At 41.0% G+C, this 20240-nt stretch overlaps 1 protein-coding gene and 1 long non-coding RNA gene across 5 annotated transcripts in view; one reads left to right on the top strand and one right to left on the bottom strand.

Moving 5' to 3' along the window:
- LOC118390944 (ubiquitin carboxyl-terminal hydrolase 2-like) overlaps nt 1–15392 on the bottom strand; it is a 37077-nt gene extending 21685 nt beyond the window's left edge. Inside the window, exons 1-4 of one of the 3 annotated variants that reach the window (XM_035781806.2) lie at nt 15164–15391; nt 14920–14953; nt 14124–14204; nt 13613–13994 (exon numbers count right to left, since the gene is read on the bottom strand). In XM_035781806.2, the coding sequence (XP_035637699.1) occupies nt 13613–13994; nt 14124–14149 (408 nt within the window). In that variant the 5' untranslated portion in view covers nt 14150–14204; nt 14920–14953; nt 15164–15391. Of the gene's footprint in view, nt 1–13612; nt 14205–14919; nt 14954–15163 lie in introns of all 3 variants that reach the window. The other 2 variants (XM_035781804.2, XM_035781805.2) reach the window with 2 other exon arrangements.
- Nucleotides 15393–17088: 1696 nt separating this feature from the next.
- LOC118391656 (uncharacterized) lies at nt 17089–19544 on the top strand. Of its 2 annotated transcripts, none has more exons than XR_004827179.2 (3): nt 17089–17316; nt 17720–17875; nt 18930–19544. It is a non-coding gene; the product is annotated as an uncharacterized LOC118391656 (long non-coding RNA). The 2 variants fall into 2 exon arrangements; XR_008061775.1 differs by lacking the exon at nt 17089–17316 and adding an exon at nt 18677–18775 and having other exon boundaries at nt 17353–17875.
- The last annotated feature ends 696 nt before the right edge of the window (nt 19545–20240 follow it).

The following is a 20240-nucleotide window of genomic DNA, read 5'->3' as shown; positions in this document are numbered from 1 at the left end:
GTTCGGTTGTCATCTGAGACATTCTCAATGATAAGATGACAAATTCTACAATGGAAAGTCTACACATCAGAGTTATTGGATTCACATGGAATTGTTGTTCAATTTAAAATGTTTGAATAAGAAATTATTCGTGATGGGATGAAATGTGATTTTAGCTTCTAAAATGTGAGATTTGGGTTTTCATAAGATAGGGCTCTGCTCAATCAGTGGCCCACCCCTGTGAAGGGACATGGGCTATAAAACGTTTCAAACACGCCCTCCTCTCCCTTCCTATATAAAGCCCTTAACGACAATATAACCTGCTGTTCCGAGAACGTGAGGACGACGGTCCGATGTCAGAATGGTTCAGATAATAACTACAGAACGAAGCCAACATCAGCGTGCAAACGAGGGTTAGGAAGGAACAGACAGAGTATCCCGTCTACCACACAACGACATTACTACAACGTATTCATTTTACCAGCAGAGACATTCTTCAAAAGAACAAAGGACTCGGTTGGGCAACACGTTCTTCCATCTACCACCAACCTACCGAAGCGCAGCTCAGAGTAAATATTTATTGCATTTTCCTTTTCCAAATGGGCGGTCATTTAGAATGCATAAGATACTGTATTTACGATAGCACAGCTTCGCCCTTTGTTCCTCAGTCTTCCCGCTCTTTCACTCAAACCCAGCCCTTTTCTTTTGTGTAACCAGCTGTCATATCTGTTCCGCCCGCTAGGGACCTCTTCCTTTATGACGTAATTTGTAATCAAGTTATAATTAAATATGTGTATGTGTAAATCTGTGTGATTAGTTAGGTATTTAGTAAATAAATAATTAACCCCAATTTTGTTTTGCTGATTCAACTTGTGAGCCAGGGTTCGTGCAGATAACCAAGAATTTACAACTTTCAGATGAGACTGAATTAAGATGACGATTAATATTGACTGCTATTGATGTAAATTATTACTAGGTCTTTAAGAGTTTATTCGGAAGATAAAAGCTCTATGAATATTATTTAGTTAATTACATTTACATGATTAGCTCAATCGGGTAATATTATTTTACGGAGAAATTATTTTATAGAATAGCATGTCATATCACTTAATCCGGCATAGCCAAAGACACGACAATATATATATATATATATATATATATATATATATATATATATATATATATATATATATATATTCACACAGAATACTCACCATGTGGTCATGCTGGAGAGCGGTGCAAACCCATCACCTGGTGATATTTGTTGAGGTGTGGCTTAAGTCACAATTATTCTACAGTATTTTAATGTGTGTGTTTCGGTAGGTATCTCCAATGGTGGGGCAGCATTTGTTTTTTAGAAATATGTCAAAATAAAAAATAAAATAAAAAACTACTAATTAGATCAGTACAGTGGCTTGCAAAAGTATTCACCCCCTTGGCATTTTTCCTATTTTGTTGCCTTACAACCTGGAATTAAAATTGATTTTGTTTTGGGGGGTTGGTATCATTTGATTTACACAACATGCCTACCACTTTCAAGATGCAAAATAGTTTTTTTTTATTATTGTGAAACAAACAAGAAATAAGACATAAAAAACAGAAAACTTGAGCATGCATAACTATTCACCCCCCTACAGAAACACTTTATAGAGCCACCTTTTGCAACATTTTCAGCTGCAAGTCTCTTGGGGTATGTCTCTATAAGCTTGGCACATCTAGCCACTGGGAGTTTTGCCCATTCTTCAAGGCAAAACTGCTCCAGCTCCTTCAAGTTGGATGGGTTCCTCTGGTGTACAGCAATCTTCAAGTCATATCACAGATTCTCAATTGGATTGAGGTCTGGGCTTTGACTAGGCCATTACAAGACATTTAAATATTTCCCCTTAAACCACTTGAGTGTTGCTTTAGGTGTATGCTTCGGGTCATTGTCCTGCTGGACGGTGAACCTCCGTCCCAGTTTCAAATCTCTGGAAGAATGAAACAGGCCTCCCTCAATAATTTTCCTGTATTGAGCGCCATCCATCACTTCTTCAATTCTGACCAGTTTCCCAGTCTCTGACGCTGAAAAACATGGATGGTGTTCTCGGGGTGATGAGAGATATTGGGTTTGCTCCAGACATAGCGTTTTCCTTGATGGCCAAAAAGCTCAATTTTAGCCGTATCTGACCAGAGTACCTTCTTCCATATATTTGGGGAGTCTCCCACATGCCTTTTGACGAACACCAAACATGTTTGCTTATTTTCTTCTTTAAGCAATGGCTTTTTTTCTGGCCACTCTTCCATAAAGCCCAGCTCTGTGGAGTGTACGGCTTAAAATTGTCCTATGGACAGATACTCCAATCTCTGCTGTGGAGCTTTGCAGCTCCTTCAGGGTTATCTTTGGTCTCTTTGTTGCCTCTGATTAATGCCCTCCTTGCATGGTCCATGAGTTTTGGTGGGTGGCCCTCTCTTGTCAGGTTTGTTGTGGTGCCATATTCTTTCTATTTTTTAATAAGTGACTTAATGGTGTTCCTTGGGATTTTCAAAGTTTCTGATATTTTTTTTATAACCCAACCCTGATCTGTACTTCTCCACAACTTTGTCCCTGACCTGTTTGGAGAGCTCCTTGGTCTTCATGGTGCCTCTTGCTTAGTGGTGTTGCGGACGCTGGGGCCTTTCAGAACAGGTGTATATATACTGAGATCACGTGACACTTAAATAAAGTCCACCTGTGTGCAATCTAACTAATTATGTGACTTCTGAAGGTAATTGGTTGCACCAGGTCTTATTTAGGTGCTTCATAGCAAAGGGGGTGAATACATATGCACGCACCACTTTTCCGTTTAATTTATTTTTTAAAGTTATTTTCAGATGATCATTTGAATCAGCCGTGTAGTGCTAGGGCAAAAACTACAATGTGCACCCCTTTGGGTCTCCAGGAACAGGATTAAGAAACACTGAGTTAATATATTAATAAGAAAGATAGTTCCAAACCTCTCTGCCAATATCAGCTAGTTTTCAGTTTTCCACTCAGACCACTCCCAGACAGTCCTAGCAAAATTCTTGCTTGAGAAATTGCTCTTTGCTAAGAAGCCATTTGTTCATTTTAAAAAAATAAATTAAAAAAAAATCACAGTAAGTTACTTAATTGTTACACAGAAATGGTTTGATAGTCAGATAAGTCAGATAAAAATGCACAGGACCTTTAAAAATGTTTTTTGTTTTTGTTTTTTTGCCTTCGATTGAATTTGAGCATATTGTAATGTAAATAAAAGTTTGGAGACTCTGTTGTTTGTTTGGGGGTAGGACTGCAATTTGCAGCACTTCTGTAGAACCACCCATATAGTGCACTACTTTTGACCAGATCCCTATGGGCCCTGGTAAAAAGTAGTGCATTTTATAGGACAGGGATCATCAACTAGATTCAGCTGCGGGTCATTTTTTTTTTTTGAGTGGTTGGTCGGGGGGCCGGACCATCATAAATAACAAAATGTAGAAGCCCAAACAGATCATATTTGACTAAAACAATCATTTCAAACCTTGCTTACATTTGTAAACAATCACATTCAGAAAGTATTCATACCCCTTGAATTATTTCACATTTTGTTGTGTTTCAGCCTGAATTCAACATTTTATAAATTTTTATAAAGTTTTTCTCACTTATCTACAAACATACCCCATAATGAGAAAGTGAAAACACATTTTTAGAAATTTTAGCTAATATATTGAACAGAAATCCCTCATTTACATAAGTATTCACATCCCTGAATCAATACTTTGTAGAAGCATCTTTGGCATCGATTACAGGTGTATTTCTGGGTAAATCTCTAGGAGCTTTCTACACCTGGATTGTGCATCATTTGCACATCATTCTTGTCAAAATTCCTCAAGCTCTGTCAAATTGTTTTTTGATCATTGCTAGACAACCATTTTCAGGTCCAGCCATAGATTTTCAAGCAGATTTAAGTCAAAACTGTAACTTGGCCACTCAGGAATATTCAGTGTCTTCTTGGTAAGCAACTCCAGTGTAGATTTAGCCTTGTGTTTTAGGTTATTGTCCTGCTGATGAATTCATCTCCCAGTGTCTGGTGGAAAGCAGACTGAACCATGTTTTCCTCTAGGATTTTGCCTGTCCATAACTTCAGTCCATTTCTTTTTTATCCTGAAAAACTCCCCAGTCCTTAACGATCATTTCCAAGTAAACACTACACTCCTAGAAACAAAGGTTTAGATTTGTTCTTAACGGGCTACAAACGCTTGTCACTGTAGTTGTACCCTGTAAGATACATCCTTTGTACATGTTTTATAGGAACATAATTGCACCCCAGTTCATACCTCAGATAGTACCTTTCTTACATATAGTCCACAAGTACAAAAGCATGCCTTTAGATAAAGTACATTTAGCCTTTATAGAGTGCCATCACAGTGACATCACAGTGACAGAGCCACTTGTTCCTTGTAAGTGGCAGAAATGTACCTCTACAGTAGACCACTTAAAACCTGGTACAACACTTCCACTCAAAAGGTGGCCAAAAATAACTAACTGAAAGCAACGCCCCCACTAAGCCACGCCGCCATTATAATTTCCCAGTCTGCCTTGCCTTTGAGTAAATTGTAGAGTTACCACCCATGACATGGTTGCTCAATTAGTTTGTTTTCAACTGAATATACAACTCTTTATGACTATAAATGACATCTCATAATGCCTTATTTTGAGGCCTAAATTCACCCTAATACAGTGATCATGAAACTCATGGTTTACAAGCCACATCAGGCCTACAAGTAGGTTTGCAAAATTCCTGTAACTTTACAGAGTTCCTTCTTATTCCCTACCATTTCCAGGAATTTTCCAACCAAGATCTCTAGAAAAGTTGCAACCCTATCTAGGATATTCAACAGTAAGAATTTTTATTAGCCCGCAACCTGCATTCAGAATGAATGCCAGAATTAGGAACATTATGAGGAGACTACCTAAGCCATTTAAACTAGAAGAACCATTTCAGTAACAGGTGCACAAAATCCAACTAAGTGAATGGATTATTTCAGAAAAATGTATGTTATTTATCTTTGTGTAGCATAAGATTAATCAATCAATGCACATGCAAAAACACAGATATTTAAAACAATTCTAAAAATCAACTTGCAGTATAGCATGCTGGGAAATATGATCATGATTATAGTACAAATCTTCCTTTTAGGACAGCACCACAGTGACAAAGCCTAAACTTCAGTTAGTGCTAAATACGGCTGCTAGAATCCTGACTAGAACCAAAAAATGTGATCATATTACTACAGTGCTAGCCTCTCTACACTGGCTTCCTGTCAAAGCAAGGGCTGATTTCAAGGTTTTACTGCTAACCTACAAAGCATTACATGGGCTTGCTCCTACCTATCTCTCTGATTTGGTCCTGCCGTACATACCTACATGTACGCTACGGTCACAAGACGCAGGCCTCCTAATTGTCCCTAGAATTTCTAAGCAAACAGCTGGAGGTAGGGCTTTCTCCTATAGAGCTCCATTTTTATGGAACGGTCTGCCTACCCATGTCAGAGACGCAAACTCGGTCTCAACCTTTAAGTCTTTACTGAAGACTCATCTCTTCAGTGGGTCATATGATTGAGTGTAGTCTGGCCCAGGAGTGGGAAGGTGAACGGAAAGGCTCTGGAGCAACGAACCGCCCTTGCTGTCTCTGCCTGGCCAGTTCCCCTCTTTCCACTGGGATTCTCTGCCTCTAACCCTATTACAGGGGCTGAGTCACTGGCTTACTGGAGCTCTCTCATGCCGTCCCTGCAGGGGGTGCGTCACCTGAGTGGGTTGATTCACTTTTGTGGTCATCCTGTCTGGGTCGCCCCCCCCCCCCTTGGGTTGTGCCGTGGCGGAGATCTTTGTGGGCTATACTCAGCCTTGTCTCAGGATGGTAAGTTGGTGGTTGAAGATATCCCTCTAGTGGTGTGAGGGCTGTGCTTTGGCAAAGTGGGTGGGGTTATATCCTTCCTGTTTGGCCCTGTCCGGGGGTGTCCTCGGATGGGGCCACAGTGTCTCCTGACCCCTCCTGTCTCAGCCTCCAGTATTTATGCTGCAGTAGTTTGTGTCGGGGGCTAGGGTCAGTTTGTTATATCTGGAGTAATTCTCCTGTCCTATTCGGTGTCCTGTGTGAATCTAAGTGTGCGTTCTCTAATTCTCTCCTTCTTTCTTTCTCTCTCTCGGGGACCTGAGCCCTAGGACCATGCCCCAGGACTACCTGACATGATGGCTCCTTGCTGTCCCCAGTCCACCTGGCCATGCTGCTGCTCCAGTTTCAACTGTTCTGCCTTACTATTATTTGACCATGCTGGTCATTTATGAACATTTGAACATCTTGGCCATGTTCTGTTATAATCTCCACCCGGCACAGCCAGAAGAGGACTGGCCACCCCACATATGCTCTCTCTAATTCTCTCTTTCTTTCTCTCTCTCGGAGGACCTGAGCCCAAGGACCGTGCCCCAGGACTACCTGACATGATGGCTCCTTGCTGTCCCCAGTCCACCTGGCCATGCTGCTGCTCCAGTTTCAACTGTTCTGCCTTACTATTATTCGACCATGCTGGTCATTTATGAACATTTGAACATCTTGGCCATGTTCTGTTATAATCTCCACCCGGCACAGCCAGAAGAGGACTGGCCACCCCACATAGCCTGGTTCCTCTCTAGGTTTCTTCCTAGGTTTTGGCCTTTCTAGGGAGTATTTCCTAGCCACCTTGCTTCTACACCTGTATTGCTTGCTGTTTGGGGTTTTAGGCTGGGTTTCTGTACAGCACTTTGAGATATCAGCTGATGTACGAAGGGCTATATAAATAAAATTTGATTGATTGATTGAGTTAATTTCAAGTGGCAAAAGTTCATCACTGTATCTTGAGAGTATTAAGGGTTCACAAAATATAAGTTTGTACCCTGGAAAACAGAAATGTACCTTCACCGTAGAATGTTATGACTGTACCTTTTACATTCAAAATATTGGGTACAAATTATAAGTAATGTTCCATTATACTAGATTATCCACACATGTAACCTATTATCCACACATGTAACCTAAAAGAAAAGGTACCGAACAGTACCATGTGAGATCATTATGTGTACCTCGGAAGGTACATTGTGTATTTGGATCTATCTTTTTGTACGTCAGGGAACAATTTGTACCCTAACCGTACCCTTATTTCTAAGAGTCAGGTAAACACAAATGGTTCCTTGTAAGAAGAAAAGACAGACCGCGAGAGGACTGAGGTGTCTGGGCAGTTCCTTGTATACGTGCTAGAACCCACATGGACCTCCCCAGTCTCTGGTCTCTCTGGGTTTTGTCAGAGGTGGACATTTACATCAAAGAGCAGGTAAATGGTCACGCACACACACGGACACAGGAACAATGAATGTGCTGGTTAGACTAGAAGCCTTCATCCTAGGAGGACTCATCGGCCCTGACATCAATCTATATAGCTAGCGTGACACAGAAAAGCACAGAGGACAGCAGCAATTGTAGCCTTGATTTGATAGCGTCTTTGTAAACCTTACAGCTCTGTACAGACCATTAGGGAGACAGGTAAAGTTAACAGTTTATTGCTGGGTGGCCCAGAGCCATTAAGTGTAAGCTGGGCAGAATCCAATGCCACGTAACTCCATCATGTACTTTGATGATGAATCAGGTATGATTGGATGGTAGGTGACATCTGTCGTAAGTGAGATGTCCTTGATCTCACACACACACACCTGGTTGTTATTCAAGGCACACAATTGAACACGCCGGTTCTCTCCCTCCCGATGTCACCTCACCTCGCCAATATACTATACCAGGACAGTTTAAGCCTGACCGCATTCCACAATCACTGTGTCACTCCAGGAAAGAGCTGTCTGGGTAAAGAAAGCTAAAAGACTCAAATGGCAGAGTTCCATTCAAGATCAATTTAACAAGGATATTTTAGAGCCAGCAGTGGGAACTAAATAGATTTCTGTTAAACGTTAGCATGGAAACTATTTATTTAGGGGACAATTACATTACCTACAGAATCCTGGGTCGTATTCATTAGGGTAAACAATTGAAAACGTTTTAGAATGTAAACTAAAATAAGCCTATCTCATTGGACAAGTCCAAGGAGTGCCCACAATTCATTTCAGTCTGTTTCTTCTATTTGGTGCCTAATGAACATGCCCATGGTCTCAGTACTTCTCAGTGAAAGAAAAGGAAGAGGAGTGGTGTCTCTGGAAACAGTAACGCTAGAATGTGTCTTATTATTATTATTAAAGGTTTCCAAAAATGGCTGTAAAATCAGAAACATTACAGAAATGCATTAAAAACAATTCAATTGACCACACAAACACTGCCGGTCAAAAGTTTTAGAACACCTACTCACTCAAGGGTTTCTTTATTTTTTATATTTTCTACATTGTAGATAGTGAAGACATCAAAACTATGAAATAGCACATATAGCATTATATTTGAGATTCTTCAAATAGTCACCCTTTGCCTTGATGACAGCTTTGCACACTCTTGGCATTCTCTCAACCAGCTTCACCTGGAATGCTTTTCCAATAGTCTTGAAGAAGTTCCCACATATGCTGAGCACTTGGTGGCTGCTTTTCCTTCACTCTGCAGTCCAATTCATCCCAAACCATTTCAATTTGGTTGAGGTCGGGGATTGTGGAGGCCAAGTCATCTGATGCAGCACTCCATCACTCTCCTTCTTGGTAAAATAGCCCTTACACCACCTGGAGGTGTGTTGGGTCATTATCCTGTTGAAAAACAAATGATAGTCCCACTAAGCCCAAACCAGACGGGATGGCGCATTGCTGCAGAATGCTGTGGTAGCCATGCTGGTTAAGTGTACCTTGAATTCTAAATAAATCACCAACAGTGTCACCAGCAAAGCACCCCTACATCATAACATCTCCTTCATGCTTTACAGTGGGAAATTAGAACCAAAAATCTCCGATTTGGACTCCAGACCAAATGACAAATTTCCACTGGTCTAACGTCCATTGCTCATGTTTCTTGGCCCAAGCAAGTCTCTTCTTATTATTGGTGTCCTTTAGCAGTGGTTTCTTTGCAGCAATTCAACCACGAAGGCCTGATTCACAGTCTCCTCTGAACAGTTGATGTTGAGATGTGTCTGTTACTTAATCTCCATGAAGCATTTATTTGGGCTGCAATTTCTGAAGTTGGTAACTCTAATGAACTTATCCTCTGCAACAGAGGTGACTCTGGGTCTTCCATTCCTGTGGCGGTCATCATGAGAGCCACTTTCATCATAGCGCTTGATGGTTTTTGCAACTTCCACGTTGACTGACCTACATGTCTTAAAGTAATGATGGACTATTGTTTCTCTTTGCTTATTTGAGATGTTCTTGCCATAATATGGTCTTTTACCAAATAGGGCTATCTTATGTATACCCCCCAACATTGTCACAACACAACTGATTGGCTCAAACACATTAAGAAGGAAAGAAATTCCACAATTGTACTTTTAAGAAGGCAGATTTGTTAATTGAAATACATTCCAGGAAGCTGGAATGAAGCTGGTTAAGAGAATGCCAAGAGTGTGCAAAGCTGTCATCAAGACAAAAGGTGGCTACTTTGAAGAAGTAAAATATATTTAGATTTATTTAACACTTTTTACTACATGATTCCATGTGTTATTTCATAGATTTGATGTCTTCACTATTATTCTACAATGTAGAAAATAGTAAAATAAAGAGAAATCCTGAAATGAGTAGGTGTTCTAAAACTTTTGACCGGTAGTGCACGTGTTATGAAAGCCATAAAACTGAAATGCAAACTTACACACAATAATATTGACACAAACAAACCTACATATATACAATAGAATACATTCACAGAATTGAAAAGACATTCTCACCCACAGGCACACACTCTGAAATATGACACCCACTCTCTCTCTGCTCACATCTGAGAGAAAGAACACCAAAGTCATTACTAATATTCCTGATATTACTCAATACATCACATGGTCTGCACCTCAAATGGCACCCCTAGTGCACTTATTTTGTCCAGAGCCCTGGTGAATAGTGCGCTATATTAGGGAATAGGGTGTCATTCAGGACATAACCATAATGCCATGGAAGCCTCTGCGGGAAAAGTCCTTCTAGGGAAACCTCCCATACTATTGCTAGATGAGGCATCATCACCCTGGCAAACAAACAAGACAGCACATCAGTAGATTAGGCTACATGACTCACACTCGCCACTCAGAAGATATGGATAGTCATAAGTCTACTCTCATCTAGGATGATGATACTGAGAAACAAACTGTCATAACAAACAACATACACTCAATAACCAATGATGTAGTAGACACACCTTATTTAGTGGTTTGGCTTCTTCCACCTCTTACATTAGTAGGGTTTTTTTTGTATTTAGGGTTTATCTTTCAATAAAAGATGGATAACAAGCTATGAAGGAAAAAGATATTGCAATATTGTCAAAACAATAAAAATATATCAAAGATAATATCCCGATGTAACTATAGATTTTTCCCCCTCATCACTACTATGAATAAGGCCAGTCCTCCATTCCATTTTTAAAAATGTATTATTTGAAACCAAATAAACCTTATTTAAGACATAAAGGTCACAACTCATTTCACTGAAACATTGAAAAGGCTGTATAAAACCCTGAATAAATACAATCTATGATGACTAATAAGTGGGTTTGGTTATGACAGAGGCTGAATGCCTACATATGGATCTCAGTCTTGTTGTCATTCTCATAGTAGTGGCACCGCCCCAGGTCACACTGGGAGTATAATTGCTGACAGTGCGGTGAATAAAAATGCAATTGACTGTTATTATTTTCAGGAGATTTTTAAATGTGCGTCTGAACAGTCATCACAACCTGCTGTTTTTTAGAATGCAGAGTTGAATCCTAACTTGAGAGACATGCGCACATGCACATAACTCAAAGTATTACGTTTGTGTCAATGAAAGTTTTGTGTGAAGGTTTCAAGTTGTTCAGTGCTCTCTAGTCTCTACCACTTTGGTACTATATTGTCAAAGATAGTATTCCTTTGCCCTCTCTGTTGGACATAGGTAAGGATGCCATCAAGTGGTCTACAGTGAGTATTGAACAAATACCTAAATTATTTCACCTCAATGTCCTTGTGTGCTTTTACCACCAGCCCTGTGTCTTGAGAGCCCAGGTCGTGTCTACACTTGACACTTACATGCAACTTCTGCTATCAGAATACGAAGACCACATTGAAAAGACAGGTCTAGATACACAAAAGTCACTGTGGTCTGATTGTGTTCAGATCTGGCTGACCACTTCAGAAGGTGGTCAGGGATGCACTGTTTGCGGATTTCTCCTCAGTCTGGACGCAATCAGGTTACCGAAAGCGCATACAGTGGGCGATGTCATCAGGACTCCTCCCACAAGTCTCCAGAAAACTTGTGTTTTGGGACTGAAAGGCACCTTTATTTAACTAAGCAAGTCAGTTAAGAACAAATTCTTATTTTCAGTGACTGCCTAGGAACAGTGGGTTAACTGCCTTGTTCAGGGGCAGAATGGCAGATTTTGACCTTGTCAGCTCGGGGATTCGATCTTGCAACCTTCCGGTTACTAGTCCAACACTCTAATCACTAGGCTATCTTTTCATTCTAACGTTAGAAGAAATACATTCCTAGTGTGTGAGGAATGTGTTTGCTGGCCTCAAATTCTAGCCAGCTGGCTAAAATTTCAGAGAAAATTTTTTTTGATTGGCTAGAGTTATGCTAACCAGTTAGCATTCACTTTAGCATTGCTTGCGAGCTACAGAGGTTAGCTGGCTAGTTTGCTACTGTCATCAGTTGCTGTTGTGTTATTATAATATTTAGCCTGGCATTTGAATAAAGCGCAGGAATAGGGAATCCGGACACACTGTGGACACATTTAAATGTAGGTGTAGACGCATGCCGTGTTCGGAATTCCTTGAACATAACTATGATCAGAATACTAAATCTGCATGCACTGACACGGCCCCAGAGACCTGGCAAGCAAAGCTAGTAACCTATGGAACCAATGCCACCATGGAACATCCAAGTCACATAGCTGAAACATGAATGGCACAGTCTCTCTGTGCATTCATCTTTATCTGCAGCTGATGTGCACCTTTAAATGTAAACTCAGATAAATCACCTTGTCACGAGCAGCACAGCAGATATTGAGATGAGTGAGAGGCAAGACTTTTCAGTCACACACAGTATCTGTGCAAAGGTTTACTTCACGCTGTCACAGAACCAAAACAGCTGAAGATGAGCCTTGTGCTTCCACACTAGTAGTTGTTGTGGAAATTGACCCACTATTGCTGTTTACTTTTGGAATATACAGTTGAAGTCGGAAGTTTACGTACACTTAGGTTGGAGTCATTAAAACTTGTTTTTCAACCACTCCACCAATGTCTTGTTAACAAACTATAGTTTTGGCAAGTCAGTTGGGACATCTACTTTGTGCAGGACACAAGTAATTTTTCCAACAATTGTTTACAGACAGATTATTTCACTTATAATTCAGTGTATCACAATTCCAGTGGGTCACAGCGTGGTAGCCACTGCTCCAAAACCGCCATAAAAAAAGCCAGACTACGGTTTGCAACTGCATATGGTGACAAAGATCGTAATTTTTGGAGAAATGTCCTCTGGTCTGATGAAACGAAAATATAACTGGTTTGGCCATAATGACCATCGTTATGTTTTGAGGAAAAAGGGGGAGGCTTGCAAGCCGAAGAACATCATCCCAACCGTGAAGCACAGGGGTGGCAGCATCATGTTGTGGGGGTGCTTTGCTGCAGGAGGGACTGGTGCACTTCACAAAATAGATGGTATCATGAGGGAGGAAAATGATGTGGATATATTGAAGCAGTATCTCAAGACATCCGTCAGGAAGTTAAAAATGAACAATGACCCCAAGCATACTTCCAAAGTTGTGGCAAAATAGCTTAAGGACAACAAAGTCAACGTATTGGAGTGGCCATCACAAAGTCCTGACCTCAATCCCATAGAAAATTTGTGGGCAGAACTGAAAAAGCGTGTGCGAGCAACGAGGCCTACAAACCTGACTCAACTACACCAGCTCTTTCAGGAGGAATGGGCCAAAATTCACATAACTTATTGTTGGAAGCTTGTGGAAGGCTACCAAAAACATTTGACCCAAGTGAAACAATTTAAAGGCAATGCTACCAAATACTAATTGAGCGTATGTAAACTTCTGACCCACTGGGAATGTGATGAAAGAAATCAAATATTAAATAAATCCCTCTACTATTATTCTGAAATGTCACATTCTTCAAATAAAGTGGTGATCCTAACTGACCTAAGACAGGGAATTTTTAGGATTAAATGTCATTGTGGAAAAAAAAGTAATTGTTAAAAAGTAATTGTGAAAAACTGAGTTTAAATGTATTTGGCTAAGGTGTATGTAAACTTCCGACTTCAACTGTACGTCATATTGCTGAGTCTACCTTTGAAGGCACTATGAATCAACTACAGATCAGCTCAGCCTCTCACAGTACATAACATTTTATTTTTTACCAATAATGGTATCAGTATGTTTCACTCACTCTCTTTCACCCACCATTCAACTATGTATAGAACCATGCATAGAGTATGTACAGTACTTCCGTCCCACTAACTCACCTCAGAGACCCAGTAGGGAAAGCTATAGTAATCAGCTCTGGCTGGACTCCGTCCTCTGATGGCAGGGCAGGGCTGCTGGTCAGACAGCCCCATGGAGGCCAGGTCCTGGGTGAGGATCGACTGGCTGACCAAGCGATGCCGGCGGGACAAGGGCGAGGTGGACACCATAAGGTACGCCTGACGAGTCGGCGAGAGACCCCTACTACCATTGGTGTTAATACGCTCCCCAACCGGCCGCCATTTGTTGGTGGCGCACAGGGCTCGGCTGAAGCTTTCACTGCGCCGACTTGCCTGGGGGACCTCGATCCTGGGGAGGGGTAGCTGGGCTCTCCCCCTCTCTGGCCCTCTGTGGTTGTGGCTGGGGCTGGTGAGGCCCAGGTTCCTGGAGGTGGAGATGGCGCACATGGAAGATGGGAACGGGAGGTGGAGAAGCTCTGATCCCCTACGGGGGTAGCTCATGGTGGGCTCATAAGTGCTGTAGTAGCCCAGGGGGTTGGAGTTTGGGCTGTACCTGGGGGTGGAGGACACTCGAGACATGCTGGAGCAGAGAGGTCAGCCACAGGGAATGATACAGCAGGGATGGATACCAAGACTGGAAGAGAGCCAGGAAGGAAGAGCATCAGGTACTGGTCTGAGGTAAAAAGGAGTTGGACCCCCCCCTTAAGATACAGTCAATAGAGCTGCCAGCTTCCATCTAAAATCAGATCTGCTGTTTTGAACAGATGTGTATTGGATACAGGTGGAAGACACACACTTTACGTGCTACACACAAAACACACACAGACGAGGCCGAATCTCACTGACACACACATAAGCCCCCACTAAAGGAGAATGTAAAACATGACACAAAAACACACACATACAGATCATGTGCACACACTCATATGCACACACACACACACACACACACACACACACACACACACACACACACACACACACACACACACACACACACACACACACACACACACTGATACATTACTGATGCATGCATGCATCACATCACACACACACACACACACACACACACACACACACACACACACACACACACACACACACACACACACACACACACACACACACACACACACACACACACACACAATATGAAAGTCCCAGTGTCACCCCTCTTGATATTCAAGACAACCAATGCGATGTTATGAGAACCTTGTTATGTCGGTAGGCGCAAATGTGCACATTTGATTGGCTACATAAATAACGTTACAAGGCTGACAAGGAAATCCACTGGCTGCCAATGTGCATGTTACTAATGCATTAATCAAATAAACTCAAACAAACACCTGTTGCTGTAGTCATGTCGTTGCTATAAACAATCTGAAAGACAAGAAAGAAAGCCTCAATTGGAGGGGGTAAAAAGTACCATGGCAACAGTAGTTGTCTTGTTCACCAATGTCCTTTTACATGGAAACAGATTTAAATCCAGTCGGTAACCAACGTTCGATTTACACTAAGCCAGTTAACGTTACATCATCGCAATGAGCTATTACCGTACAGTAGGCTATATAGAAGTATGTTATCTCTCACCTTCGAAGGCACTTTTATGGAGTGTCCAAAACATGCATCTTCTGTGTCGATGTCAAACTAACATTTATTTTGCCCTTAACTATATCTGCACATTATTTATTCTATGTTCCACTTTCAATCAAGATAGGGATAAAGTTGCAATGTCCTCGCGCGCAGTGTACGGCGCATGAATGCATGTAACAGGTTGGTGAGGTCTATTTCTTCTTCTTCTTCTTCTTCTTCTTCTTCTTCTTCTTCAAATTTGTATTGGCCGATCGCAACCTACTTAAGGTGCTTAGAGTGCCACCTATGGTATTGGTGTGGCCCTATTAATCTACTCCTTTTATCTTGCCCTGTGTTTCTGCATACTTTTCTGTGCCCGGTTTCCCGAATTTAGGTTTACGAGTGTTTTGGCACAGGGTTGTGACAACTAAGGATGACACTGTGTCCCGGTGTTGTTGCCATTCATGTTCTCCCTATTGAGTAGACTGTATCACGGTAACATCTAGATGGATACCAATATTCGTTATATATTGTGCAGTCTGCTATCCTTATCGCTGGCGACACTATGCTATTACAGCTGCCCTGTGGCAAGCACCCTATTTTCCAAAAACACCGCTGCTCTCGTATCAGCTTTCTCCATTCAAATCTTAGTTTAGCATTATAATTATTCCACAAAAATGACGAAGGATCAGCCGCTAGAAAGATATCACCTATAGCTGCAAATATTATAATGCTGACACCTACTATAATAATGCACTAAATCAAGATTTGGCACATCATTGCCCACTTTTTAGGCTACACATGAAATATATTGAGACAAATTACAGACAGTAACCTATACAAGTAGTAAAATACTCAGTTGGTTGAACATGAAATGTATTTCAATATGATTGAAAAAGGCCTATTGCCTACTGTATTTATGATTTAATCCAGTCATCTCGGGTTTTAATTTGAAGCATTTTTTACATGTCTCTTGTTTGTTTCAATTATGTTTGTAGTCAACTTTGTTCTGAAGTTATCTGTGTTAACAGAAAGGCGTATAAACCATGTGATTCTTTGTTTATTGGAGATCTTCTGTGTATAAATGACATGGGATGGCAAAAAAAAACATCTAACGACCCAGTTAGCTGTTCTACCAGTGGTGTGATGTAGCCAGAAATGGGCAATATTTCTGATACTTGTATTTGAAATACGTATTTGAATTACTTCTGGATATTTTGTAGTTTGACACTGGTTTGAACTACACTTCATCTTGTATTTTGCATTTTCAAAATACTGTAAAATGAATTTTCAAAATACTAAATACTTTTCTATACCATTTTTTGTTTGTTGAGCCAGAGCATACCAAATATGCTCAATGGGTGACATGTCTGGTGAGTATACAGGCCATGGAAGAACTGACATTTTCCACTTCCAGGAATTGTGTACATATCCTTGTGACATGGGGCCATGCATTATCATGCTGAACCATGAATGGCACAGTCTCTCTGTGCATTCAAATTGCCATCTATAAAAGGCAATTGTGTTCATTGTCCGTAGCTTATGCTTGTCCATATCATAACCCAAACGCCACCATGGGGCGCTCTGTCAGCACAACGCCATACACATGGTCTGTGGTTGTGAGGCCGGCTGAACATACTGCCAAATTCTCTAAAACAATGTTGGAGGCGGCTTATGGTAGAGAAATTAACATTTAATTATCTGGCAAACTCTGGTGGACATCCCTGCATTCAGCATGCCAATTGCACGCTCCCTCAAAACTGAAGACATCTGTGGCATTGTGTTGTGTGACAAAACTGCAAATTTTAGAGTGGCCTTTTATTGTCCCCAGCACAAGGTGCACCTGTGTAATGACCATGCTGTTTAATCAGCTTCTTGATATTCCACACCTGGAAAGTGGATGGATTATCTTGGCAAAGGAGATTTGCTAAAAGGGATATAAACACATTTTTGCAAACAATTTTAGAGAAATAAGAAATAATGGTGCCTATGGAAGATTTCTGAGATCTTTTATTTCAGCTCATAAAACATGGGACCAAGATTTTACATGTTGCGTTTATATTTTTGTTCAGTGTAAAAATGAACAATTGCTAAACATGCTGAATATTACTCTGATGAGCTCTGCCCCGAAACAAGGCCAATAACCCTTTGTGCTTTGCTGTTTATTTTTGGTATGTTCATTTTCACATATACACATTCGTATTTTGGTCATTTAACAGACTTAACCTTTACTGAGAATGTTGTTCATGTTCGGGCTCGCTACATGCACATGTATTTTTGTATTTTAAAATACAAAAGGCGTGTATTTTAAGTCAATACATTGATCTTTATGGTATTTTGTGCTTGTATTTTGTAATTGCGTTTTCTAATTTTTGCCCATCCCTAGGGGCAGGCATTAGATTAGGTTTACCAGCGTTTTCAAGTACAACATTAATAAAGGTGGTTTTGGGAAACCGCTCGGAGATTTAACGATGCTCCTACAAAGGTTCTAACGATGAATTTAGCCTTAAATTAAGATGCTTTTGGCAAACCGGGATCTGGAGTGTGAATTCATTGCGCTTTGTGGCACAAAAGGGAAGGGGAAAAGGACGGGAAAAAGGGAAGAAGAATTGCCTACCAACGAACGCTACAGCCATTAAAACCTCACCACTATTCCACTACTTGGTCCTATCTGATCCTACACAAGGCGGGCAGCCTGGGAGGACAGGACACTATCGTTCAACACACCTTGTAAGCCCTCTGCAACTGCCACCACAACATATTTCTTCTGTGATTTACGTTCCATTTCTGCGGTACAGTTGATAACAATGGCTATAAACGCTAAGAAGCCAACCTTACTAAAAATGCATGTTATTTCAGCCTGATCTCATAGATCATAGATTTTGTATTCTGCCATGGGCCGGATAGAAAATTTGGACATTGTATAAAACAAATCCATGCAATCCTACTAATTTTGCCATGGGGCAGAGATACATTTTTTGCTGTTCTAAAGCAAGTTTCCTGCAGTTCTATACATTTTGCCATGGGGAAGAAATAAATGTTTGCAGTTGTAAAGTTACATTTCCTGCCATTCTACCCAATTTTCCATGGGGTGGAGAGACATTTTTCAGTTATAAAGTTAATTTCCTTCAATTCTACACATTTTGCCATGACTATTGCCATGTTAATTACATCTGAGTGAGAATGACTAACAAATTCACTGGGGGCCGCCTGGAGGTCAGGTTGCCCGGTCCGTATTCGGCCACAATTACTACAAGCTTAGATAACTGGCTAGACTAACTTACCAGTCTAAATATTGTTAGATGACATGACTAATTTAGGAACTATAAGTGACTGACAACACAAGAGAAAAACTGCTGAAGCACAACCAAATTTTGAACTTGCACCTTGTGTATTATACTATTTGAGACCCAACTGAGTTCCTAAAAAAATATATAATAGTAATCATTTGTGGTCTTCACTGCCTCAGCATTATACACCTTCTGTACTACTCTGATCCTGGCAACATCAACCTACCTAAATGTCTTTTAGACCCGCCCATCACACGGTAGTTTGGGTGACGTGATACCCATGTCCTGCACACGCTCACCTGTAGAATTTTGTGCCCACCTGTACAAAGTCAAATTACCGGTAGGAATATTAACATTTGTAGCACTTTCACAAATGTTTACCATATAATTCATTGAGTTTCTGTATATTTGTTCAAATGTTTTTTTCCAACTGTGTTTTAACCCCTTTTTCTCCCCAATTTCGATCTTGTCTCATTGCTGCAACTCCCCAACAGGCTCGGTAGGCGAAGGTCAAGTCATGTGTTCTCCGAAACATGACCCACTAAACCACCATTCAACTGAAGGCCAAGGTCAGCCTGCAGGTGCCCGGCCCGCCACAAGGAATTGCTAGAGCGCGATGAGCCAAGTAAAGCCCCCCCAGCCAAACCCTACCCTCACCCGGACGACGCTTGGCCAATTGTGCGCCGCCCTATGGGACTCCCGATCATGGCCAGTTGTGATACAGCCCGGGATCGAACCCTGGTCTGTAGTGACGCCTCTAGCACCGCGTTACAGTGACTTAGAACCACTGAGGAGGCCCCGAGGCCCTGAGTTTATGGTTTTATAAAATCATTGATGCATTAATGCATGTAGGTGCAACTTTTTAAGAAACATTGACATAACAGAGACACAATGGTAATTATGAGAACCATTCAGTTTATTCTGGAAATGGTATTGCTTCTCTAAAATAGGATGGTTGCCTTTCTTGTCTTGCTGCCTTTTTTTGGTTACTTAATTATCCAAACTCAATATTTAAAGGCCATTTGACATTCATACAATATCACATAAAAAAGCCTGTATTAACAATATGTACATTTGTACATAATGAAAATATTATGAAATCCTCTGATATTTTCTAAAATAAAATTGTTATTGCTAGCTATATGGAGTGGGGTGAGCTTCCTTCGGTGTCATTCATTGTACAAAAACATTACCTGTTCACGTGCTGAGAACAGCATAGGTAGGCACATCTGGTATATGTCCATTACATTTATGGGGGGTCAATTAAGGAAGACATCCTCTTCCGCAAACCACTGGAAACCAGGACAACAGGAGAGGATATGGACAGCTTTGTGACATCAAATGTACTTTGGTGGTCAAGATGTGTTTGTATCTGTACTGATGGCGCAAAAGCCATGACAGGGAAACATAGTGGAGTGGTAACGCAAGTGCAAGCAGTTGCTCCCGACGCCACTTGGGTACACTGCAGCATCCACCGATAGGCTCTTGGTGCCAAGGGAATGCCTGACAGCTTGAAAGACGTTTCGGACACGACAGTGAAAATGGTTAACTTTGTTAAAGTAAGGCCCCTGAACTCTCATGTATTTTCTGCACTATGCAATGATATGGGCAGTGACCATTTAACGCTTTTACAACATACAGAAGTGCGCTGGTTATCAAGGGGCAAAGTATTGACATGTTGTCACGAGAATGTTCAATCCCAATGGTGATAACTAAACAATTATTTAAGCTTTGACCAATCCCAGAGGTTTGTAAGACCCTGGGTTTAATAATAATTAGGCAAAGATTCAGCTTCTGCAAATGGT

The sequence above is a fragment of the Oncorhynchus keta genome, chromosome 12, assembly GCF_023373465.1.
Source record: "Oncorhynchus keta strain PuntledgeMale-10-30-2019 chromosome 12, Oket_V2, whole genome shotgun sequence".
Lineage (NCBI taxonomy): Eukaryota > Metazoa > Chordata > Actinopteri > Salmoniformes > Salmonidae > Oncorhynchus > Oncorhynchus keta.
This window is presented reverse-complemented; position numbering and strand designations above follow the sequence as displayed.